The sequence below is a fragment of the Polyodon spathula genome, chromosome 7, assembly GCF_017654505.1.
Source record: "Polyodon spathula isolate WHYD16114869_AA chromosome 7, ASM1765450v1, whole genome shotgun sequence".
Lineage (NCBI taxonomy): Eukaryota > Metazoa > Chordata > Actinopteri > Acipenseriformes > Polyodontidae > Polyodon > Polyodon spathula.
This window is the reverse complement of record NC_054540.1, coordinates 22,457,605-22,484,287: the sequence shown is the minus strand read 5'-3', so window position 1 is coordinate 22,484,287 and position 26,683 is coordinate 22,457,605. Positions and strand designations below refer to the sequence as shown.

At 35.3% G+C, this 26,683-nt stretch overlaps 1 protein-coding gene across 1 annotated transcript; it reads left to right on the top strand.

The window, feature by feature from the left end:
• LOC121318357 (guanine nucleotide-binding protein G(i) subunit alpha-1-like) lies at positions 1-26,683 on the top strand. Its single transcript, XM_041254920.1, has 9 exons — positions 1-457; positions 19,605-19,647; positions 19,744-19,885; positions 22,487-22,644; positions 23,903-24,031; positions 24,807-24,936; positions 25,406-25,559; positions 25,990-26,196; positions 26,641-26,683. Exons 1-8 carry the CDS (start codon positions 340-342, stop codon positions 26,178-26,180), a joined length of 1,065 nt encoding a protein of 354 aa, XP_041110854.1. The 5' UTR covers positions 1-339; the 3' UTR covers positions 26,181-26,196; positions 26,641-26,683.

Sequence of the window (26,683 nt, the reverse complement as noted above, 5' to 3'; positions counted from 1 at the left end):
ACAGGAAGCAGTGGTCAGTCAGAGACTGCGAGACTGAAGAAAAAGAGGCAAGGAGGTGGGGTGTCTTTGTAGATTTTTTATTTTTTTTTAACTTGTGATTGCAAAAGGTTACACATATCGAAATCAAAGCTTTCGGAGTGGAAACAAAAGGGCAATTTCATATTGAACGCGGTCAATTATCAGCCCTGGACGTTTTTCAAAACATTTGTCTGATAAAAGGGCGTGTTTTTTTCGTGTCTATTTTCTTGTTTTTTTTTTTTTTATTTTTTACACGTACATGTTTATTTTTTTTAGAGATTTACAATTTTACTTTTGTACTGAAAAAATAACGGTCTGAGGATGGGGTGCACCCTAAGCACGGAGGATAAGGAGGCTCAGGAACGCAGTAAAATGATCGACAAGAACCTACGAGAAGACGGAGAGAAATCGGCCAGAGAGGTCAAGTTGCTCCTTCTCGGTAAGGAAAAGAGGATGTCTAATATAAACTTTTGTTTGGTATCATTTAAATTATTATTATTATTATTATTATTATTATTATTATTATTATTATTATTTTTTCCATCTCCGGATCTAGGGCATTTTAAACCGTAGGCTTAAATATTTAAAACTTCAGACCTCCAAAGTCTCCTGTAACTTGAATTTTCCCGCTGTGCTTTAAATTGCCATATAAAAAGCTGGTTGCAATTTGCAACTGTTGCATCCGATCACAGAAACAAATAAAAACCAGATGTCCAGTCTGTCACTTTGAGTAAATTGTTTACATATAAATGTAAATAAACCCTTAACGCCACGCTGTATGTGTTATTTGTTGTTTAAAATCCATATACAATATCTATATTTCTGTATGAATGGTATAGTATTTTATAATTTTTTGTAACGGGTGTTTCTATTAGTGCATACTGGTCGTTTTTGTGTTTTGACGAACCACCAAAAACAACCAGAGCAATTTAATCAGTTTTTGTTACGACACCTTTCTACCTGCAAAGTACAGTAACATTGTTGCCTATAATGCTGCTTTGCATCTGTAATGTGTTTTAAACTAGAGCCCCCAAAATAAGTCGTTGTTCATGGTTGAACAAAAATAAAAGAAAGGCCACTATTTGTTGTGTTACACAGTTTGTAAGTGAAAGATTAAGGACCTGTTTGTTTACATAAGTACGGTTACCTGTTTACACGTGTTGGAAATAGAAAAGCTCGTGCAAACTTCATAAGATAGTTTGGGGCTTAATATAAAGGTCTGTTGTACAATAAATTAAGGATGCACAAAACAGTGGTTTTCTGTAGCCTTCAAACGCAAGTTCCGTCTTTGCTTAGCAAGGATGCTATTTATTTGTACGTTTTCATTTCACTTCCTTATTGTTGTAAAATACCATAGCAGTATGTACATGTATGTGTGTAATATATAATTTTATACACACACTACAATTCTCAATTTCTGGTGGTTGTGATACCTGAACACAATGTGTGTGGCTTATTTGAACTGTAAACGCTGATGCTAATAATATAAACAATCAACGAGGCGTGCGGTCGAAAAAAAATGTAAGCGAAATATTAGTACCAAGGGCTGATTTTTCAGACCATGTAGCAGACATATTTAATACGCAAGTATGTCATTTATTGCACTGTACAGAAACATTGACTGTAGAGGTTGGTGGTAACGGAAATAATGCAGCATAGAATTGTTTACCAACCAGCCTGTCGGGTCTATTTTAATGATCTAAACATTTGCAGATCTAAATACAGCCTCTCTACCACTATTAACCCAGCTGTGGGTTCCCCATGGACCCACTTATTAGATATAACAAACAATACATGTAAATGAGATCAGTGGGGATTGCCCTGTAAAGTTTTGCCTCTGTTTAGGCAGTTAAACAAACCCTGTATGCTACATCAGCAAAATACAGTATGAATCCTGAAACATTTGATCTTTATGAATAAAAACAAATTTCTCATCCTTTTTGTTATGCTTTATAAGGGTGGAGAGATGCGGGTCTATGGTATGAGTATTCAGTCCACTGATCACCTACCAATTTATTACATTTGAATAAGCAAACTGTAAGGGTCTGCCAGAACATATTTTGATTTAATCTGGTTTAGAACAAAAAACACATTTGCTCTTAAATGTAAAGTTAATTCCCAGTATACAGTATAGACAGTGCCTAGAATAAAACTTGAATTGTACAAATACCACACTTATTAGTTCTTTTAATATTGGTAAACTTTAAGGTAATTAGGTGACAATCCCCACACAGTCTCATGAAAGTCAGTTGTCCAGAATCATTTTACTAAGATACCGTTTAATTAAATAAAACTACTGATTCTGTGTAATTCTGAGTGTATTTAAAGTTTTGTTCAATGAGAAAACAAGGTATTTATGTGGTTAAGGTAATGTTAAGGTCTTGCGCTTTCGGACCATGTGTTTGAGCTGTGGAAGTGTGCTGTTGCAATTGCCATACACTTTGTAAAGCGCTGTGTGTGTGCTGTTGCTGTTCAAATGCATTCCTGTTTCCAGGTAACAAAGATAGCCAGTTCCAGTTACAACCAAAAACAGCAAAGCTTCAGTCACACTAAACAAATGAAACCAAACGCGACTGAGATCAGTCAGTAACGTAAAAAAAAATAACTACTGCCGATCTTGGATTAGATCTTGGATTAGAACATAGGTTTAAAACAATAAATAAATGTAATTGACTTCAAAATTCTTACTTATTTCTATTATGATTGTTGGATGCCAGATCTATCCTGTATTGGGATGTTCCAAACTGTATCATGTGTTCCAGTGGATTGCACTTTTTTACATTTCTTTTTATTTTGATGTTCATAAATTATGCTACATTTACCCCAGATGTCAACATATTTAGTGTAGACAATGTATTCTACACCAACATGGTCTATCTACCAGACTACAGAAAAAAAGTGAATAAGCACATTTAACACCAAATAATATATGAACATATTATGGCTACAATAACAATTTTTTTAATCTGGTTTATAATAAAACCTAGTAGTCAGGTTCAGTGTTTCCCAGAATCCACATTTGCATGTGACTTAACTTTAACATTTGCCTAGATTTCCATGCAGTTTACATTGTGTACTGTATGAAGGTGAAAGTGATGTCATAGGCTCGCTGACAGTTTGGAGGTTTAGCTTATGCATTAAATCTTGTCTGTGCGTTATGCAACTATTAAATGTTTACCTTTTAAATGGCTTTCCAGTGTATTTTAATACCAGGGACTTAATTTGGTGTAGGCCATGGTATTAACTGATCTAATGGCACATTATCTTGTTGTGTGTTGCCAATCCTATAATAATCTTAGCAGAGCAGTCTTAAGGAATAAGGTTTAAGCAAAGGTCAAAAATGCATCAACCTTGTTTTAGAACAGTTTCTTTTTAATCGTATTATTTTAATAGTGATTTTATATGTTTTGCTAATGCAAATGCATGCATTTTGTTTTGGAATTGCTTGTGACGTCAATGTTTGAGCTGACGTCAAAGTGGTAAGTGCTACATTTTAAATACAATAACCATATACACTGAACAATGGTGTTCTTGTTAATACATTCATTCCCTGGCCTGGGGAACATTGCTTTGTCAGGGACAGAATATTTCTCTATGTACTATGCAGTACTTGTTTGGCTCCTGGGTCAGAGTGTAATTAGGATAATTATCTGGAATTTTGTAATCCTTTTTGTGGATCAGATTATTGTGATCTAGTCAGTCTGTTTGCATTATAACAGTCAACCTGTGATTATGCTTGGAAGAGTGTACCATATCTGCAAGTTTATAGAGTTCTTGTGATCAGGATTATGTTGTACTATAGATGTTGTGAATACTAATGCCTAAAAAACTAAACCAAAAACAGTTTGAATTAATTTTCCCCACTGTATGAACCTGATTGTACTCTTCAAAATAGTCTTTTCTGTTTTAAAGAAAACGCATTGGGTATCATCCATGACAGGAAAGTGTGATCTTTACAGTGTAAAGGGATAAAGAGAACAAAATACAACATTGAGATACTCCTCCCCGCCTAAAAAACAAAAAAGACAGTGCAGGTACCAAACGCAGGGGAGGGGGGAGGAGGACTGGATTCAATCATATGACTGTTACAAAGGCATTTTGTAAATTGTGTAAAAAAGAGCACGGCATCACACAGTGGCGAGTTGGATACAATATTATTATTATTATTATTATTATTATTATTATTATTATATTATTATTTATTGTGACTGAATTGAAGCTTGGACGATTAATCTAAGCTCAAAAGGAAAAATGAATTTCAAGGAGTTCTACAGTTATGTCAACGGAAAAAAGGATGTTATGCCCATGGCCAAGTCATCCAATTAGGATTATAATTAGGATTTCTCAGCCTTTTGCGGACCTGTTTAAACAGTAAATACACCTAGATAATATCTCATAGCACTATAAAAGCCTAAAAATTGTGGTACTTGCTTCCTTACTAAAACAGAGTGCTGCCATTTTTAAAAGGTAAGCATGCAAATCTCCCAACAGTTGCTGCCAACATTCTCTGTCAGGTGTGGATACATTGAGACTGCACGTCTGCATCCACTGAATTGGCAGGAAGTGTAAGGCAAAGCTTTGCCAAGTTATACAGATGTGGAAATTGGTTAGAAATAGTCCCAAAACTCGGCTACACAAAGGTATCTGGCATTCTTTAATAAAGTCCATATATGCAGCTTGTTCGTTGTCATGTTATTTTGTCCCATCTCGGAATTTGTTTTCTCAGTACCCAGTCAAAAAAAAGAAAACGTGCCTATTTAGGTCTAAAATTCTAACTACATTTAAAAAGTAAGCTAGCTACAGGCACAATTATCTGTGCTTGATTGTACCTGTAATGCTGTTTCAACTTGGTTACAACCAACACAGGGATACTTTTTTGTCTGTGCTGACTTTCCCGTTTGTTTTCTGAAAGCTGTTGTTTGTTTTCCGTTCTGTTCAGCAGCCTCTGTGGTAGCCTTTTGTTTTAATGTGTGGTTCAGAAGCTAAGTAGCGAACAATCGTATTTTCTTGGTCACATTACAAGATGTGCAATACAATTACCTGCATCTACATGTACAGTTTATTTGGGGAATGTCTTGAAACGATCCTCAGCTGAAACATATTTTGCTAGTTTTGCTTTGTCGTCTATTTCTGGTATTTTACGTCTAATGCTGAAAACTACATTTTAGCAACCTAAGTCAAAACAATGCACCTAACAATGTGTCCCACCTGCTGCGTACGGTACAGCAGGTCACTTAAAAAACCAGTGCAGACGCACCGGTAGGGCTGATTAAAACATTATTGATTTTGCTTACATTTGGTACTGTACTGTTATTTTCCTAGTTATGTTTCATTACTGGCAGTGTGCAGTAAATGTTAAAGTTTCCACTGCTGCAGAATACACTGTTCAAGGTAGTGTATTTACTCCCAATAAAGATCCATTACAGTTGTCGCCAGTAAAAAAAATAACCATTTCACTGACACTGTTATAACTTTAACCTCTGGTCATATTGATAAAGATCACACTTTTTCATATCTATTTTTTGCTTTATGTACAGGGTTTTCAATTAGTTTATAATTAGGCTATATGGCGCTTAGAATGTAGGAGCGGCATCCATGTCATTTAGGAGGGGGGGGGGGGGGGGGGGGGGGGGGGGGGGGGGGGGGGTGGGGGGGGGGGGTGGGAAAATGGGGGGGGGGGGGGGGGAATTTGAAAATAGACTAGCATTGGTCTGCTTGTAGTTTCTGACAAAGTACTCCATTAGTGCAATGAAGGAGCTTTATTTCAGCACTGCTCACAGCAAGATCAACAAGAAGAAAAATGTACTTTTGGAACATCAAGGCCCCTGCAATACAAGACTGGCTGAAAAAAAGAACTGGTATTTGCTAAGAATTGCTGAAATAGTCATGCAAAATATTCTTTCACTCAACCTTAAATGTAACTCTACTGCTTTCAATCACACAAACTATACAGAGTAGTGTACAAAACTTTGGAACCACCCCACTAAAAATTATCTTTGGAAGCTATAACAAACTGTTCTAAGTCAGCATTCTAAAGAGTGCAAAGATAGCTGAACTATGGAAGAATGCACTAAACATCCAAATATAATCAACAGTAGTTTAGTCTTTTTGTATTTAATCTGTCCTTTGATAGTGAAGCTATTCATAAATAAGTTAGTATTCCTCAATTTAGTTGCATGTTATTACTCTTGTTGCATACTATAATGGGTAACTTGATGACATTATTATTTATTTAGCTGCTGCCTTTATCCAGGATGACTTAAGTAGGTAAAAAAAAGCTAAATACAATTTTATCTTCTGTGCCCCGCTGTTGTGACTTGGTTAGCCCCCCAACCCATCTAAATGTTGATTATTATTTATATTGCTTCAGTCCGAAATTACTCAAGATATTTGTTATTTTGGATTCATACAACACACAAGGAATTAAGGTTTAGGCTACCTGAATATTATTCAATTTGTTCTCTGTGCTTTTATCACCACTTGGCACAAATCAAGACTAAAATGAGATAAGACATGTTTGAGTTATACAATTTAAGTCATTTAATTTATTAATTTATTTTCAATAATTTAGTAGCTATTCATTGTTTATATATTCTGTATATTATCAGTAGCGCTACATTTATTACTTTTTGGTGACTTAGATGCACAGGTTGTTTTGGAAAACGATGATGGTAAAAAAAGAAAAGGAGGCATCATCCCAGCCTCATTGTTTTTATTCAAAAAAGCACACAGAAATCTCTATTTGACTTTTGACTTGTACTCAACAGTGCTTCTTTTAAAAATGTATATTTTCAAAGGACACTTAACAGTTTTGCCATCTATTTTGATGTTAAATTACTTGGCATAACATTTCCATCAGCTTGCGTGCAATATAAATACATTTAATGGGATTTTAACATTCAATTTTAAAATGTGCTCTTGAGTGAATACATTCTGACCCCATGTAACCTCTGGAATGGAAGATTATTTGTATGAAGATGTTATCCCTAAATAGCAAAATATACAAACACTATAAATAAAACCATCAAGAAACTAGATTTAACCTGAATGTGTACAGTATAGTCTTTTAAATGTGTTTTATAGAAAGATCTCCACATAGAATGTAATAATGATGTTTGCAATTTGGGGATTCTGAAGAACACATAAAAGATGTGAATGCAGACTGTTGAATGAGATTGGTGCCATCTATCTAAATTGCACCCAGGGTGAGTTTTCTGATCAAGGTCCCTTTCTCACTTTAAGTTGACCTCTGCAAGTTCACAGGTTGGAAGGGGAAATACAAAAAGGCTATCATTTCTGAACTCGGCGTGTCTGAAAACCTCCAGGTAAATTTTTCTAGGAAAATCTGAGACGGACAGGCAACGGCACTGGTTGAGTTGGCATAGAATAGACCCATGACCTTAGTGGCTGTATGGTGGGCTAAAAGCCAAAAAGGCAGGATATTTTTATAGTAGGAAATTCCAGACTTCTTAAATGCATAAGAATGAGTATATTGGTATACAGTATAGGTTCTGACCTAGATATTCATTTGGTCAGTCAAGGGGTTGTCATCTCAAGAGTGCACTTTCTTAATCTTGTTGTGTTTCAAATTGATTAAATAACGATTCTTAAACTTTAAACCTTTGTTGTGAAAATGGGCTGTATTGAGATGCTGAAAGGAAGTCCATGAGCTGCATATTCATATTTTTCACTGAGCAGTTAACCATTTTCATTTCTTTCCTTGGATAAGAATGAAGAAACACTTTTTATCCCCTTAAGTATCAGAAACAAAATTCTAGAACTTGAAGCTACTGCACTAACAGGTAACTATGATGTGATAGGTGTTACAGAAACGTGGTTGTCTGAGAGTGATGGGGACGAATTTAATATTTGTGGGTATACACTGTATAGGAAAGACAGGCAGGACAGAAGAGGAGGAGGGGTAGCGCTATACATAAGAAACAGTCTTGAAGCCCAGGTGTTAAACCAGGACAAAGAAAATAAAACCGAATCAATATGGGTCAGAATAACGGACAAAAATTCAAAAGGCATAATAATAGGAGCATGCTATAGACCGCCAGATTCAGACGGTGAGCACAATAATCTGTTATACAATGACATTAGAAATGTGTGTAGCAAAGGAGAAGCCATACTAATGGGGGATTTCAACTTCCCCCAAATAAAATGGGAAAACCCGGTGGGTAGCACGAAGGATGAAATAGAAATGGTGGAAATGACAAATGACTGCTTCCTAACACAATTTGTTAAGGCACCGACTAGAGGGGAGGCATGCCTTGATTTAGTCTTTTCAAATAACGAAGATAGAATAACTAAAACAGAGGTCAGAGAACCACTGGCAAACTCAGACCACAACATGGTCTCATTTGAAGTGTTTTTTAAATCCCCAAAAGAAATGACTAAAGCTAAGGTTTACAATTTTAGAAAAGCAAACTATGAAGGTATGAAACAGAGACTAACAGAAGTAGATTGGAGTAAAATAGAGAAAACACCCACAGAAGAAGGATGGTTGTTCTTCAAAAATGTAGTACTAGAGGCACAAAACAATTATATCCCTAAAGTAGACAAATCTAAATGTAAAACTAAATTGCCAAAATGGTTTAATAGATAAATTAAAAAAAATATTCAGCGAAAAAAGGCACTTTACAGAGCATTAAAAAAGGACCAAAAAGAAAGTACACAGAACTGCAAACGCAAGTCAAAAAGGAAGTTAGAAAGGCCAAGAGAGAAATAGAAATAAACATTGCTAAGGGAGCTAAAACCAATTCCAAAATGTTTTTCCAATATTACAACAGCAAGAGAACATTCAAAGAGGAGATTAAATGTTTAAGAGATACAAATGGCAAAATCGTAGATGAAGAAAAAAAAATAGCAAATATATTAAATGATTACTTTTCACAAGTTTTTACAAAGGAAGATACTGACAACATGCCCCACATGTCATCCAGTTCCTGTCCAGTTTTAAATAACTTTAGCATAACTGAGGCAGAAGTGTTAAAGGGACTAGGAGCTCTTAAAATAAACAAATCCCCTGGGCCGGATGAGATCCTCCCAGTAGTACTCAAAGAAATGAAAGAAGTAATTTACAAACCGCTAACCAAGATCATGCAGCAGTCTCTTGACACAGGGGTGGTACCGACAGACTGGAAAATTGCAAACGTAATACCGATCCACAAAAAGGGAAACAAAACTGAACCAGGTAACTACAGACCAGTAAGCCTGACTTCTATTATATGCAAACTTATGGAAACTATAATAAGATCCAAAATGGAAAATTACCTATATGGTAACAGGGTACTGGGAGACAGTCAACATGGTTTTAGGAAAGGGAGATCGTGCCTAACTAACTTGCTTGATTTTTTTGAGGATGCAACATCGATAATGGATAATTGCAAAGCATATGACATGGTTTATTTAGATTTCCAGAAAGCTTTTGACAAAGTCCCACACAAAAGATTAATTCTCAAACTGAACGCAGTTGGGATTCAAGGAAACACATGTACATGGATTAGGGAGTGGTTAACATGTAGAAAACAGAAAGTACTGATTAGAGGAAAAACCTCAGAATGGAGTGTGGTAACCAGCGGTGTACCACAGGGATCAGTATTAGGTCCTCTGCTATTCCTAATCTACATTAATGATTTAGATTCTGGTATAGTAAGCAAACTTGTTAAATTTGCAGACGACACAAAAGTAGGAGGAGTGGCAAACACTGTTGCAGCAGCAAAGGTCATTCAAAATGATCTAGACAAGATTCAGAACTGGGCAGACACATGGCAAATGACATTTAATAGAGAAAAGTGTAAGGTACTGCACGCAGGAAATAAAAATGTACATTATAAATATCATATGGGAGATATTGAAATTGGAGAAGGAATCTATGAAAAAGACCTAGGAGTTTTTGTTGACTCAGAAATGTCTTCATCTAGACAATGTGGGGAAGCTATAAAAAAGGCTAACAAGATGCTCGGATACATTGTGAAAAGTGTTGAATTTAAATCAAGGGAAGTAATGTTAAAACTGTACAATGCACTAGTAAGACCTCATCTTGAATATTGTGTTCAGTTCTGGTCACCTCGCTATAAAAAAGATATTGCTGCTCTAGAAAGAGTGCAAAGAAGAGCGACCAGAATTATTCCGGGCTTAAAAGGCATGTCATATGCAGACAGGCTAAAAGAATTGAATCTGTTCAGTCTTGAACAAAGAAGACTACATGGCGACCTAATTCAAGCATTCAAAATTCTAAAAGGTATTGACAGTGTCGACCCAAGGGACTTTTTCAGCCTGAAAAAAGAAACGAGGGCCAGGGGTCACAAATGGAGTTTAGAAAAAGGGGCATTCAGAACAGAAAATAGGAGACACTTTTTTACACAGAGAATTGTGAGGGTCTGGAATCAACTCCCCAGTAATGTTGTTGAAGCTGACACCCTGGGATCCTTTAAGAAGCTGCTTGATGAGATTTTGGGATCAATAAGCTACTAACAACCAAACGAGCAAGATGGGCCGAATGGCCTCCTCTCGTTTGTAAACTTTCTTATGTTCTTATGTTCTTAACCTTTATTCTATTTGGCATACAGCACATGCAGTCTTGTTATAAAATGAATGCAAGTTTGTCTGTCTTTTGTCCTGTTTGCTGTAATCAGGGTTTAAAATCAGACCCCAAACTTCTCAACCATATGAATGAATTGGCAGAATACATAAGTAAAAAAATGTGAGTTTTATACTTGGTTTTATTTTGTGAAGCCCATCCTTCGGATGAAACGTAAAACGTTTTTTTTTTTTTTGTCTTTTTTCTTCAATTCACGATCTGAAGCCAAAAATAACAGTAATAAAATAACACAAAATAGTTTAAAAAAATTAAACATCGGGCGCATTTATTGCAGGTCATTATAGTGTCATCTAGTCAAAACATATAAAATGTACAAAAAGCCAGATTTAAGCTATTACCATTTAAACATAATAGTACTGTAAAACTTACTTCAATTAAACGCATCTGGTGTTTACTTACAATATTTGCCAGCAGACCCAGCGTGTATTGGAGACCGGCGATTATTTGAGTCTGGTGTTTGTATTAGATTTCTAGCTTCACATGCTTCATTCATGCGGTAATTGAGAAGCTGCTAACGCACAACCTTGTAGCAACATCGTAACTCAACTTAAACATTCCAGCCTTTGTTAAAAGGTTGTGTGTCAGTGGGAACAACAGCGGCTCTCAAAAGTATTCACCCCCCTTGGACTTTTCCACATTTTTTTGTGTTACAACATGGAATCAAAATGGATTTAATTAATTTGCCACTGATCAACACAAAAGTCCATAATGTCAAAGTGAAAAATAAAATCTACAAATTGTTCTAAATTAATTACAAATACAAAACAGAAAATAATTGATTGCATAAGTATTCACCCCCTTGAGTCAGTATTTGGTAGAGGCATCTTTGGCAGCAATTACAGCCACGAGTCTGTTTGGATCAGTCACTACCAACTTTGCACATCTGGACACTGCAATTTTTGCCCATTTATTATTTGCAGAATTGGTCAAGCTCCGTCAAGTTGGATGGGGACCTTTGGTGAACAGCAATTTTCAACTCTTTCAACATATTCTCAATTGGATTGAGGTCCGGGCTTTGACTGGGCCACTCCAAGACATTGACCTTTTTTGTTTTTAAGCCACTCCTGTGTGGCTTTGGCTTTATGTTTGGGGTCATTATCCTGCTGGAAGATGAATCTTCTCCCAAGTCCCAGGTCTCAGCAGGTTTTCCTCCAGGATTTCTCTGTACTTTGCTGCATCCATTTTTCCCTCTATCTTCACAAGTTTTCCAGGCCCTGACTCAGAGAAGCATCCCAATAGCATGATGCTGCTACTACCATGCTTCACGGTAGGGATGGTGTTCTCAGGATGATGTGCGGTGTTAGGCTTGCGCCAAACATAGCGCTTGGCATTGAGGCCAAAAAGCTCTGTTGTGGTCTCATCAGACCATAGAATCTTCATCCACTTGGTCTCAGAGTCTCCCACATGCCTTCTGGCAAACTCTAGCTGATATTTGACGTGAGTTTTTTTCTTTTTTTTTCATACATGTTTATACACACACACATACAGTACCGTCAAAAATTTGAGTACACGTGCTTGAAACCAGGTTTTTCATGATTATCTATGCTTTTAACTGTATAAACTTGTCTATAAACACTTAATATTTCATTATATGATATGTGTATTTATATAAGCTGATAATCATAAGTGAATTGCATTCAAAAATTTAATTTTTAAACGAAAATGTAAATCTTGTCAATTTCAATGAAATGGTCACCCAAAGCAAGGGGATTGCAGTCTGAAGCCCAAGTCAGTAAAAAGTCTGAAATGTGTATAACACGGAGTTAGAACAGTGGCCTAAGTGTCTTTGTTAGATGTTCTCTGAGTTACCTAATTTAACTTTTTGTCACCAATTATTGTTAACAGGTGAGGGTCCATGATTACTATAAATATAGGTAGCATAGGCACAAGTTTGTCATTCTTGCATGTAAGGGAGCAGAAAATGGCAAAATACGCTCAGTTAAGCAAAGAAAAAAGTCTGTAATTACTTTAAGAAATGAAGGTCAATCTTTAAGACAAATTGCAAGAACTTTGCAGGTGTCTGTAACTGCTGTGGCCAAGACCATCAAACGATTTGAAGAAACTGGCATTCATAAGGACTGAACAAGGTCACTCAGGCCAAGGGTGACCTCAGAATCAGAGTTAATTTGAGTCAGAAGTCTGAAACTGGTAATTAACTGCCCCTGAAATATAAGCTCAGCTAAATGCTACTAGAAGTACAGATGTTTCAACGTCAACTGTTCCGAGGAGACTGCGTGAAGCTGGCCTAACTAGAAGAATTGCTGTAAAGAAACCATTGTTAAGAGTGCAGAATAAGAGGAAGAGACTTGCCTGGGCCAAAAAACACAGAAACTGGACGTTTGAGGAGTGGAAGTCGGTCTCATGGACCGATGAGTCAAAATTTTAAATATATGGATCCAACTGCCGAGTATTTGTAAGACGCAGAGAGGGTGAGCTCATGAGTTCTGCATGTGTGGTTCTCACTGTCAAGCATGGAGGAGGCAGTGTCAAGGTCTGGGGTTGCTTTGCTGGTGACAGAGTTGGTGATCTTTACCAAGTCCATGGCAAGCTCAACCAGCATGGCTATCATAGCATACTTCAGAGGCATGCCATTCCATCAGGATTATGGCTAGTTGGGCAGTCCTTCATTCTTCAGCAAGATAATGACCCGAAACACACCTCAAAGTTGTGCAAGAAGTATCTGGCGAAGAAGGAAAGTGAAGGACAACTCAATCTAATCACCTGGCCTGCCCAGTCTCCAGACCTCAATCCCATAGAACTTGTATGGGATGAACTGGACAGAAGGGTCAAAGCAAAGCTACCCACAAGTGCCCTACATCTCTGGGAATTGCTGCAGAAGAGCTGGGAAGACATGTCGGGTGATTTCCTGCTGAAACTTGTTAAGCGAATGCCTCGTGTTTGTGAGGCTATTGCAAAGGGTGGCTATTTTGATGAATCCAGTGGGAAAATATATGACTACCTCCGTCTGAATGTCACACTTTACTGCTTCTTATGGAACTTGCTAGAAACATTCTTTACCAGTGGTTATTGATAGTATCAAAATATTGGAATAAGTAGAGGCTGTCTGTAAATCCATGTAATTGAATGGCACATAAGAGGTGATTTTTCACTGTTGTTTTGAATGTTGTTACAATAAGTCTGATCTTTTTGTTGCTGAAGCATGTCATCACGTTTGTAGTGGTAGGTTTGTAAGAGGACAGAAGTCTAGGGAAACTGTTTATTTCCAATAAGACTCCCCTTTCACAGGAAAAAAAAAAACTCGGACTGAACAGTACCTGACAACATCTGAGAGACAAAATAGTGAACTAGATGTATCATGTTAATGCGCAAAGTTGTATTAATATGTCAAACATGCTTCCCTTGCTTCAAACTATAGCAATATTATTTATAACACAATGAGAGATTCATATAAATAAGCATTGGAGAAACAGCTTGGAAGTCTATTTTTTTATTTTTATGCTGAAGTAATTGTGTTTTGGAAGTGACATTTGTGTCTTTGTTTTTAAAACATGCAGGACAGAAGTGAGACTTGTACAAATAGTGTTGCCTTTACAGTGAACTGTAATATCTGCAATAAAGAAATAGCCATTATCAATAGGGATGATTTATTACCAATATTCCATATCAATAGATTCCAATACTGAATTTCTTTTCATTATTAATAATATAATTTTATAATCTAGTATTCTGTTCATTTGGAGTTGAGCTTTAAATTGAACATATCCTACACACATTTTACTGGTGTATATTTGACAGGTAACTCTCTGCCAGAAGTGAAATTAGTTACACTGGTAAATCAAATCGCATGTAACTTAATGTATATGCATGCACTGTTGGGTGGATTTACTAAATTACTGGTATTCAGAGGTTGTGCTACACAAACCTACGTTTTATAAATCTCTTTTTAAGCTTAAAATCATCTGCTTTTTATAAATTGTATAGCAGTATTAATATTGCACAGTTTAACATAGCAAACATGAACCCCAGTGCTGTTAATGTGAAAAAGTAGTTAGTACTAGAAATAATAAAAATAATGACCTAACCTTAAATATATGTATTTTTAAAAATATTTTAAGTACATAAAGTATACTTCAATAAGACTGTGTTCAAAGAAACAGGTAATGTGTTAATTGTACTTGTTTCAGAAACATGGGCAACTGGTGGCCCGCCAATTAATTTGATGTGGCCCGACAACAGTTCAGATATTAATTCTGCTGTGATAAACATACATTACTTGAAGTATAAAGTGCTTTTCTCAATGTGGAAGACCAATCGCTAGGGGGCGGGGTTGCATGTATGCTGAATACAACAAGGAAATTCAATGGCCTTGAGACAGAGTGAAAACAAAAGAGAAACACACCATTAATACGGTCGTACATCATTGTATAACAGAAGAAAATTATGCTAAAGAACTGTCTGCTTAATACTGGTTGTTTGTGATTTACATTTGCAATGTTAAATAACAAATAGCTATGAAAAGATACAGTAATAGTTCTTAGACCACCGTTGTAACTATTTTTGTGTTTGGATACAATGTTTTGCTAGTGAGTTTCTGACGTTTTGTTTTAAAGCTCAGACTTTGTTTTAAAGCTTTGAAGTGCTTGTTAATATTTTTTAAATGCATTTTGTGTTTTGAATAAATGCGAACATACCGGCTAGCTGGTGTAGAGCTGGGCGCCGCCATCTTACGGAGTATGCGTGTTGTCATCAGGCTTTGTTATACCTGTGAGTGAGGTTAATAATAGTTAATGGGGTGGGGTGTATATCCTTTGATTGGGTTTCTAACTATATTATGCTGAATTGTTGAGTGGGTATATAAGATTAAAACCAAGGTAAATTATGTTTAAATTTGAATAAGTGTGAATCAGTTAATGCAGATACTGTAACATTTGTAAGACTATACTTTTAATATAGGTGTAGTGGATTAGTCCTGGGGAGGGGCTAGTGATAAGGGAGGGTGTAAGTACCTGTGTAGAGCTCATTTCTGGGACTAGATTTGAGAATCCAGTGAGGCTGGAGTGACCGAGTAGCTGTATACTCATTGTATATCTGTGTTAAATACAGGCTTGTGGATTTGTTTTTGGTAATTATTAGTGTCTTGCACTGCCAATTTTTACTTGTGACCTTAATAAAAGCTCACTTTTGGCATTTTAATCTCAACTTTTAATTGTTTCCTGCCACCTGCCATAGCCACTTGACCACGATACTTGCGAGTGAAGCGGGAAGCAGTGCATTGACAAGCTTGTGGCTGATTCTTCGATCTTTTAAACTTACTTTCATTATAAGTAAAAGGAAGGTAGACAGAGAAAAATGAGTTTTCCATGCACGGTGAGAGCATGAATTTATTTTTAGTGAATATGGAGGTAAGCCCGTGGGTGTTTGCAATTCGTGTCGGTAACAAAGGAATATAATTTGAATCGTCACTACATTACGAATCGCAAAACAAAGTACGAAAAATACACTGCTGAAGCTAGAGATGCCATCCTTGCTGATCTAAAAGGCAATGTTTTAAATTTAGTGAAAGCCTACTTTGGAGATTTGCAATTTATTTTTTCAACTTCAGAATTCAGCACTACATGGCAATGCCTAGAAGTTGGAATAATGGCAGGATGTAATTTCTTCACTGGCTTTTACCATGGCAATGGAAGTAATTATTCGGGCATCAAAATAGGTAGTGGGAGGAGAGCGCTTGGCTTCTGGAATGCGACTACCACCAATTCGAGCATACATGGATGACATGACAACAATGTCTACAACAGTAGTCTGCACTAATCGATTATTGGACAAATTAACCAATAACATTGAACGGGCACGAATGCAATTCAAGCCCACTAAATCAAGGAGCATCTCTATAATTAAAGGTAAAGTAGTACATAAAAGGTTCTACATTAATGGTGAGGCAATACCAACAGTCTCCGAGAAGCTAGTGAAAAGATGGTATGACGGGGATCTAAAGGACAGTTCGTGTGGGAGAAGTTAGACAACAAGCAGTGGAAGGGTTGAAGAGCATAGACAGCAGCGCTTTGCCAGACAAACTGAAACTCTGGTGCTTTCAGTTTGGTCAACTGCCAAGACTGCTGTGGCCACTGACTGTGTACGAGGTTTCCTTCACAACAGTTGAGAAGCTGGAAGCTTTAATCAGTTCGTGCGTCAGGAAATGGTTGGGAGTTCCACGCTGCCTCAGCAGAGTGGGACTTTATGGTAAAGGAATACTGCAGCTACCAATCTCTGCTGTAACCGAGGAATTTAAATGCGCCAAAGTCTGACTGGAAATGACATTAGTAGATTCACGTGACAAATGCGTCAAGGAGGCAGCACCTGTGTTAAAAACTGGCAGAACATGGTTGGCAAAGAAAGCTGTGGAAGATGCTAAAGCTGCCCTTCGAATCGGAGATATTATGGGGCAAGTTCAGCTTGGAAAAGGAGGTCTCAGTTCAGCTCCTCCCACATGGCATAAGGCAACATCTACTCTCATGTAATGGAAATCAGGCAGCAGAATTGTTTTTTTCCAGACCCACCACAATACAAACTTTCAGTCTTACTCTCTGCATCATACCTTGTTGCTGTCGAGCTGGCATGGTCTAAAAAGCCACTGTTTGACAACCTGTTTTATGATATACAGTTCACAGAGATTCAGATGTGCAAGTGGAAGAAAAGTTCAACAAAATTATGCACGATTGCTCTTATTTTACCGATGTACTGATGTGTCGGATATAAGTCGCCCACATGCAGGAAGAACTTATGAAATTGTCCTCGTTACACGGAACAACAAAAGGTTCAGATGTTTGTCATTGTTTTGTTTTGTATTTAAAAGTTGTATTAAGAGGCTTTTATATTTAAGAACACTTCAGTTTTACACTGTAATACACAGTTAGTTGCCATTTTAACATGCTGTACTGCAGCAAACATTTTTCTGTTAGGCAATGTGTAGCCTCAGAAATGTGTGGCCCGCCAAAGGGTTCTGATTGATTTTGTGGCACTCTGCTACCTTATAGTTGATGATCCCTGGCCTAAAAGAAAACACTAACACAACTATTAAATAATCTCTTCCCTAGATCCTTATGCAAATTTTTGTTAACTGCAGTTATAAATGTAAAAGCTTGCTGTAGAATAGCATGTACTATATGCAGACCTATTTATTCATTACTACTGGTACTGATACAAAGGTCCAAAAAAATGCAAATGATGAACTGCATGAAAAGAATTTGAAAGCCCCAAGCATACAAACAGGTTATGCATAAACATAGAACATACATCATAATACAACATAATGACAACATAAAGTTAAACAGTATTTCGCTTCCTATCGTGAGCTGCCACTCCCATAATGGTGTGCTCTGACCAATACTGAGATGAAGCTTCTATTTGAGGGTGAGGACCAATTTATTTTGGCTAGATTTGCATATGTGTTTAACCCTTTGAACTATTATATATATATATATATATATATATATATATATATATATATATATATATATATATATATATATATATATATATATATATATATATATATATATATCCTGACTTTATTTTGTGAGAGTCCTAGGTTCCTAGCAAGTTTGTAAAACTAAACAAACCGCAAAAAAAAGAACTCAATTTGTCTTCCAATAGCCCACAATCCTTTGCATAAGAAAATGCTTACTGATTCAAGAAATGTATTTTACTTTGCTGAACAGAGTTCATTCTTGGATTGGTCAATATGGTCAAAGATACAGTAGAACATGTCATATCAGATTTAATTGATTCCAGGGATCTATCGGATAGGTGAAAATATTGTATTGAAGAGGGAGTCATATACTATAGCATGGCCAAAAGTTTTTAGGATTGTAAACCATAAAAAATATAATTTATATGAAAAAAAAAAAAAATATATATATATTTTCAATATCATGTAATCAAAGAAACTACAACATGATCTTGCAAGTGTGTACCGGAAGCCATAATAGTAGTACACTATTTAATGTTAGATTTTGAAATGCCACATTTCGTCCGTATGAATTTGTTCATTCAAAATGTTAACGTAACATTATTCAGCAGGTTTCATTCAATTTTATAAAGCAAAATTAGTTAATTCTATTTGGTGATGCAAAACTTTTGACAATAGATGTTTCTTATAGGTCAGGTAGATGAGTGTGTCTAAAACACCAAAGTACGGTACTGCACTATACAAAGAAAATGGGCGCGAATCATTGTAAAACAAAGCACTGTATTACAGTATTTAGCAATTTACAATGCAACATTCCAAAAACACTTTCTCAGTCCATGACAAAGTAATTGTGTTGTGTGTTAACCCAACAGACATAACATTAAAAACACAAATAAAAAGTGTGCCTGCAAACTTGCGTTGAAGGTTGGCGAACAAATCTTGTTTCAGCTATTTAATGGTACAGTAATTATAATAATCCCTTGCTTTTTAAAAAAATGTATTTAACATGGTCAAACTGGGCAATCTGTTGTCTGTGAATTGACACCATTAAAAAGTGAAACTATTCCTTTATTTATTTATTTATTTATTTTTAAGTAAATCGACAACTGAATCCATTCTGTCCTAAGTACTGAATTTACTGTTTTAGATCATAATGTGCATTGATCAGTTTCTACCTGTATCGTTCAGTTGGTGGCAACATGTGTAAGTAACACATGCCAGAGGTCCATCGGTTAATAGAGTATTATCTTTCAGGATCGGATATGACGTGATCTACTGTAATAGGATATATTTGGTATGATTCACTGGTAAATACTTGAGGTATTTTTTATGTATAACATTTTATACAAATCTTACTTTTTTTTTTATTGTGCATTTTATTTACACCTAACTTGAAAGTCCATACTGTGAAATGTTTTAGTTGATGCATTTTTATTTAGCATATTGTTTTATATGTAAATGTTTTGTCTATACTGGTCATAGTGTTACTATCATGGTGCAGGGGACATCAATCAATTGATTATAATTTAATTAAATTAATTTTTTTGGCAGGTGCTGGGGAGTCAGGAAAAAGTACAATTGTGAAACAGATGAAGTAAGTACAGCTTTACTCACGCAAAATTTCATTTTTAGGTGGCTAAATGTTTACGGTTTGGATTTTTTATATAATATTGAATTTTTTTTTAATTAGAATTATTCATGAAGCTGGTTATTCAGAAGAGGAATGCAAACAATTCAAAGCTGTTGTTTACAGCAACACCATTCAGTCCATAATGGCTATCGTCAGGGCTATGGGGAGATTGAAGATAGACTTTGGTGAATCTGCAAGAGCAGTGAGTATTTGTTACACATGAGTAAGATTAATGTTTAATAGAGTGTTGGTTAATACAGTATTATTTGTGAAAAGAAGGTGAAACAATGATATCCAGTGAATAACAAAAACGATTGCATTTAGTAACAGTCTTGGTATGTTTGTGTGCTTGCTATTATTGTTATTAGTGTTGTAAATCGAACTTTGACGTTGACTTCGATTATCGTGCAAATTCAAACAAAGATTATTGGTAATTATCGAGTAAAATGCTTTAAAAAAAGGAACAAGGTCATCTTTTTGTAGAACATGGTATACAAAACTCATTGAAACAAATCCTGATGTCAGTGGCGACGCGTAGTGGTGGTACGCCTGGTCACGTGCCCCCTCCAGATTTCTGTGTGTGTATATGTATGTGTGTGTGTGTGTGTGTCTGTGTGTGTATATGTGTATATATATATATATATATATATATATATATGTATGTATGTATGTATGTGTATATATATATATATATATATATATATATATATATATATATATATATATATATATATATGTGTATAAATATATATATGTGTGTATAATATATATATATATATGTGGTGTGTATATATATATGTATATGTGTGTATATACTATATATATATATATATATATATATATATATGTGAAAAAAAAAAAAAAATTTAAGTGGGTTCAGAATAGGTGAGCGCGCAGTAGATTTTCAAACCTTAACAACGTAACCAATGAGTGTCTTTGACCTTTCACTGTTATATTTGTCCCAGAAATTGAGACTCACTCTTCTGGAAGTTGCTCTGTTTTCTTTCTGATTTAAGAATACCCACTAGTCGTCTCAATACTGTGCTGCAGTCGTAGTCGTGTCATTTTTTGGAAAACTTGCTATGTGGTTAACGAAAGCATTGTTCTGTTTTATCAAAAGTCGTTTATCTATCTAATAATTTATACCTAAGACATTTGGTTACTTTAAACCCCTTTTGTCTCTTGACTACGGTCCTTGAACACCACATACCACCAGAACCTTTAAGCTGTGCCCCTCCACTATCAACAGTTACGCGCCACATCTGCCTGCCGTCACTAGCCTTTGCCTTGTTTTGTGTAAAGTCTAACAAATTTCCACTGTAAACATAACGGTAAATTCGAGAAAAAAAACAAAAAAAAAACCAAAATCAACCCCATTGTCCAAAGGAGAAAAAAAAACAAGGTTTGAAAACTACATTAACACTGTGGCCTATTCACAATCATAATTTGATCTGTCATATTTTTTTAATTTGCTGTTGGTTGCGACTTATGAATTACGAGGCCCAGCTTCTGCTAGCGGAAGTAGCAGTCCCTTCCAGTGTGCTGAGGCTGCAGAGATGCATTTCACTTTTTGCTGTCATATTTTAATCAAAACTTTACATGACTTGCATAACCACTTAGATTTGTATTGTCTTCAGTGAATATAACTATAACGTAATTTTTCCAAACAGTATATTGGAGGTAGCCTATCCTTTACAACAGAAACTGTCTATTTTGTTAGTGTATCTAGGATCCTGATGTGCTTATATAAGCTTGTTTCAATTTCAAAAAGAAAACTGGACAGGATTTATTGATTGATACTTAACAGCAGCCAATAACCACTCTGGGCTGTCCTCACTGATTGGTAGATATGGGCATCCGGGGCTGATGTTAAGCAAGTGAACATTTTGCGAATGACCAAAATGAAAACAAAAAAACAAAAAAAAATACAATAATTACTGCAGCGGTTCGTGTACAATAATTTTGCATTCTACTGGTGGCAAACTATTTTGTACAACCTGCAGTGTTTCATTGGATCTCATACATCAAGCTACGATCCAGCGGCATTTAGACAGCAATCAGAAACGAGAAAGGTTGTGGATAGTGTATTGCTTCAAAACGAAAAGGTAAAAACAACAACAACAAAACAACCTTTCTGAATGTTCAATATTAGTTTCAGTCAAGAAATGGCGCTACAGTTGGGACTGATTTTAAAACAAAATATGTATAAAATAAATTAACAAAGCAGGTTACTCATGATGTCTGCATCATCCTGTATTTGTTCACAGGCGCATATTCTCAGTAACCGTTTAGAAGCAACAACACATTCTTGACAGTAATATATACAAGACATGTTTTTAATTTCATGGAATATTCGATTTTGTTAAAATATTATCGCTTTGTTGTCGTGGCGTCCCAATCGATAAATAATTATATTATCGTTACAAGCCATTATTATTATTATTATTATTATTATTATTATTATTAATAACAATAATTTTATTTCTGAGATTACCTGAGGACCTCATGTGTTAGTGGGCTACACAAATATAGGCTGCAATTTGAGCCTAATTGTTACCTATGCAGCTAAACTAAGAAATATTGATTAGCATTCCTGAACTAAACCCAAGGCGGTTTCATCAGGCAATAGGACATAAATAAATGTTTTCTATTTAAACAACTTAAGATGGTTACTGGTGGTGTATGGGTTTTGCATAGAAAGCAAATTCTGCCTGTTGAGTAACGAAAATGTAATTTTAAATATATTGATCTGTTTTGTGTATTGCTTTTTGAAAGATGCATTTACTGGTATTGTTTTAACTAGGATGATGCTCGTCAATTGTTTGTGCTAGCTGGCTCTGCAGATGAAGGAATCATGACAGAAGAACTAGCAGGTGTTATCATGAGATTGTGGAAGGATCCTGGTGTTCAAGCCTGTTTCAGCAGATCAAGAGAATACCAGCTAAATGACTCTGCCGCTTAGTAAGTACATTTATTAGGATTCAAGCATGTCCCATGCATATAACTGTAATTTGCATGTGCATTGTTTGGAAAGGTAGTTTGCTTAAGCAGAGACTGATCACAGAAAATGTTTACATACCTATGCCTTTAGAACCCTTTGCAACCTTACATTTCATTGCACTTGCATTTAAAAAATAAATAAAATGTATAGAAATCTATGCAGGAATAGTTCAAATGGGCATTTACAAGGTGTTTCTTGCTGATAAGTCTTAAAGTAAGTAATTATCTTCCCCTGCTGGTTTAAATAAATAAATAAATGCCAGCATATCCTTCAAACTTAATATGTAAGGTTTTGTTGAAAATGAGTACCACAATTTGTCCCCTGGTCAACATTTCATGGTGATTGTTTCACACTGTAATTCATAGGACAGGGATTTTCAGATTGAGTTCAATCTCTTAGCAAACTCTTTCCATCTGTCAGGTTACCTCAATTAATTTTTTTGCCTGATCTTTATTGTGGTTCTCAATTATCTCCATACAATATAAATGATGTTGGTGTGCATCTAGAGTCACACGGATATCTTAAAAGATTGCGTAGGATCCTTGCTTCCTTCATGGTGAAGGTTATGTAATATGAATGCAAAGATTTAGCTGTAAACATAATAAAAGTATAGATGGTAAAGGTCTGTTTTCTTGATTGAAGGATGAATTGTTTACCTTCCAGTATTGTATAAATTCTCTGGTTTGAATACATCAGTTTGTTTGAAATCATTAGTTGTGTGGCAGTATTTTTTTTTTTGTAGTTATTTCTAAACTTTCTAAAAGTTTTATATTGAACAGCAGGGAAAATAATGTATATGCATGTGTGCTTGGTTGTTGTAGCAGTAATTATCCTCTTGACTTTGTAGCAGATTAAGAATTTCCTAATTCTCAGTTAACTAAGATATTGTTTTGGTAAAAGATTAAGCCTGATTTACAGCTGTGATTACAGTTTCTAATCCCCACTCAAGGGATGTCACCACTAGTGGATTTACTGGTATTCTGACCTTGAATATTTTTTGTCAAAATGCGCTCGATTCAGTTAAAGTAATGTCTTGAGGTACGTCAGTTAATTCCCTATATACTCCTTCAGTGGATGAGTCATGCCCTAGTCACATTTAAAAAAAAAAAAAAGTTTTATATATATTATATAATTTAGAAATTATATATATCTTTTTTTATTACAAAATGAAAGCATGTTCTTTTAAATGAAGTCACATTTAATTCCGTTTCCCATTAGTTACCTGAATGATATGGACAGGGTAGCACACCCCAGTTACATCCCTACTCAACAGGATGTTCTCCGATCCAGAGTTAAAACAACTGGAATTGTAGAGACACATTTCACATTTAAAGACCTCCATTTCAAGTAAGTGCATCTTTACTTTTGTACAATTTAAGACAAAGTGCTAGAATAGGTAGTGCAGTCTTCTTGTAGATCACTAAAATTAGTTTGTTTTTTTTAAACTGAACTTTCTGCAGTCATAATGGGGAGTCATGTGACTAATAGATGGATAGATACAGTACACTGAGTTATTGTCTTAACCCATTAAGTACCAGAGAAATTTTTTTGAAAACATCACAACACAAACTGTATATGTAATTGATACATTACATTTAGACTTTTGTGTTTTAACAAAAATTAAAGTGAGTGATCATAGTTGGAGAAAAATTTAAAATAACAGGTTGAAATGCCAGTTAAAAATGCTCCAAAAATTACAAGGAGCCTGTCCTCAAATGAGGATAATGACACTTAACGGATTAATGTTTGGTAGGCAGCTGCATTTTTATTGTTAGTGGTTTTGTCCTGTAAAAATGAACCTTTTCACTGCCATTGTTTTAACCTCTGTTAATATAAATTAAATACAATGATGCAGCCCACATTCTTTGACATAGGGTTTTATAGTTGGTACCCAGTTGCATTCTGTGATTTGACGTGTCCAGTAGAAATTAACCTTTTCATTGCTTCTACATCAATGATACAGATCGTTTTTAAAGTTCTATTTTACTTAGTTTAAAAAAAAAAAAATAATAATTTTGAATGTCTTTTTATTTTTTGTTCACAAAAGCTCCCTTTTGTATTCTCTTGCCCTGAATTGAGTCTACTTTGTCTACATTGGTCAGTTTTGTTTGTTTTGTTTCAGAATGTTTGATGTGGGTGGTCAGAGGTCTGAACGAAAGAAGTGGATTCACTGTTTTGAGGGCGTCACATCAATCATATTCTGTGTTGCACTCAGTGACTATGACCTAGTTCTAGCTGAAGATGAAGAAGTGGTGAGTTGTAAAACCAATTCAGAGCCATGTGCAAATGTAATGTATCTTACAGCAGGCATATAAAAAGCATATTTGTAACCTAACGATAGCAATAGTGTGCTCCAACCACAATGTTGTGGTTGCAGCAAAATTGTGGAATTATGTTTACTGCAAATACACTCCAATCTCTACGTACTCTGCGCCTATCAATTTTTCTTGGTTGATATCAATTTGAGAATAATTTGATCCCAAGTTCGTGTTGGTATCATTTGTTAAAAAGAATATTGACACATTTAGCTGCCAGTAATGAGTCTTGCAACTGTTAATTGCTATAGTCGCGTCTCATAATAGTAGAAGTAACAGACCAATATAATAAAATACAATGTTTGTGCCAATCGTCTATTTCATGGCAAGAAACTGGACCTACAATAAAACCTTTTTATTACTATTGATACATTTAGTTACTGTGTACTGCTATTTTCTATTCCAGAACCGAATGCATGAAAGCATGAAATTGTTTGACAGCATCTGCAACAACAAGTGGTTCACAGAGACATCTATTATCCTTTTTCTAAACAAGAAGGATTTGTTTGAAGAGAAGATTAAAACGAGCCCTATTACAATTTGCTTTCCTGAATATGCAGGTGAAAAAAACATTGTTTTTAGTTTCCAGTCATGGGTATTGGTTGTTTTATGCAAGTCAATTGGTATAGGTAGATAATAATTAAAAAAAAAAAAAAAAAATAAAATAAAAAAAGGTTTTAGCAATTAAAGCAATTATGTTTTAAAATACAGTGTATGGTGCTTCATACTCCAGTTCACTGACTAGGCTTGCATGCACTATAACTTCAGCTAAGAGTGTTCACCCTTTATAAAGGATCCTTTGTAAAACCATTATTAAAGCTGGCATTAATCCTTTTTTCAAACCATACAGTGGTAAATCTGATATAAATAATAATAAAAACAAATATTAGGAATTAGGTTTGTATTTTTTAGCTTTTTTGTTGTATTGTTAGAAAAAGAGGGTAAAAACATTTCACAAGCAGGGAAATTAAATATATCATCTTTCAATAGGATCCAATACTTATGAAGAAACAGCAGCTTATGTTCAATGCCAGTTTGAAGACCTGAACAAGCGAAAAGACACCAAGGAGATTTACACTCACTTCACTCAAGCCACAGACACCAAGAATGTGCAGTTTGTGTTTGATGCTGTTACTGATGTGATCATAAAGAATAACTTAAAGGACTGTGGTCTCTTTTAAAGCACTGCAGTTCTTGGTAAGTAATTTTAAAAATAATAAAGCTATCCATATCCCTAAAAATGAAGGACATTATATTAATATATTTCTATGTTTATAGTTAATGTGGGTACATTTCTGAAAAGCCTTGAAGAGGTTAGGAAGGACATCCTTTCTGTTCAATGGCTATTGTCAGCAGGCTCAGACTAGGATGTGGTATTTTAACCCTGCACTGTTCTACCCCATCTAATATAATAGTTTTGAGTCCAAAAGCAGTAATTGCTGGACCAGTGCTGATAGAGTAGCATGTGGACGACAACAACACAGTATCCCATGTGACAGTGACGTTGTTGTTGTTAAATAATCCAAAGAATTATCTTGTAAATGACAAGAGAGAAACTTGTTCTCCTCCAATTGTGTAATAATAATTAGTAATAGAAGAAAACACTGCCACTAACTACTGTTTCTGTCTGTTTTTCAACAGATTAGACGAAAATATTTGCCAGACTTAACAGATGTTGTTTTTT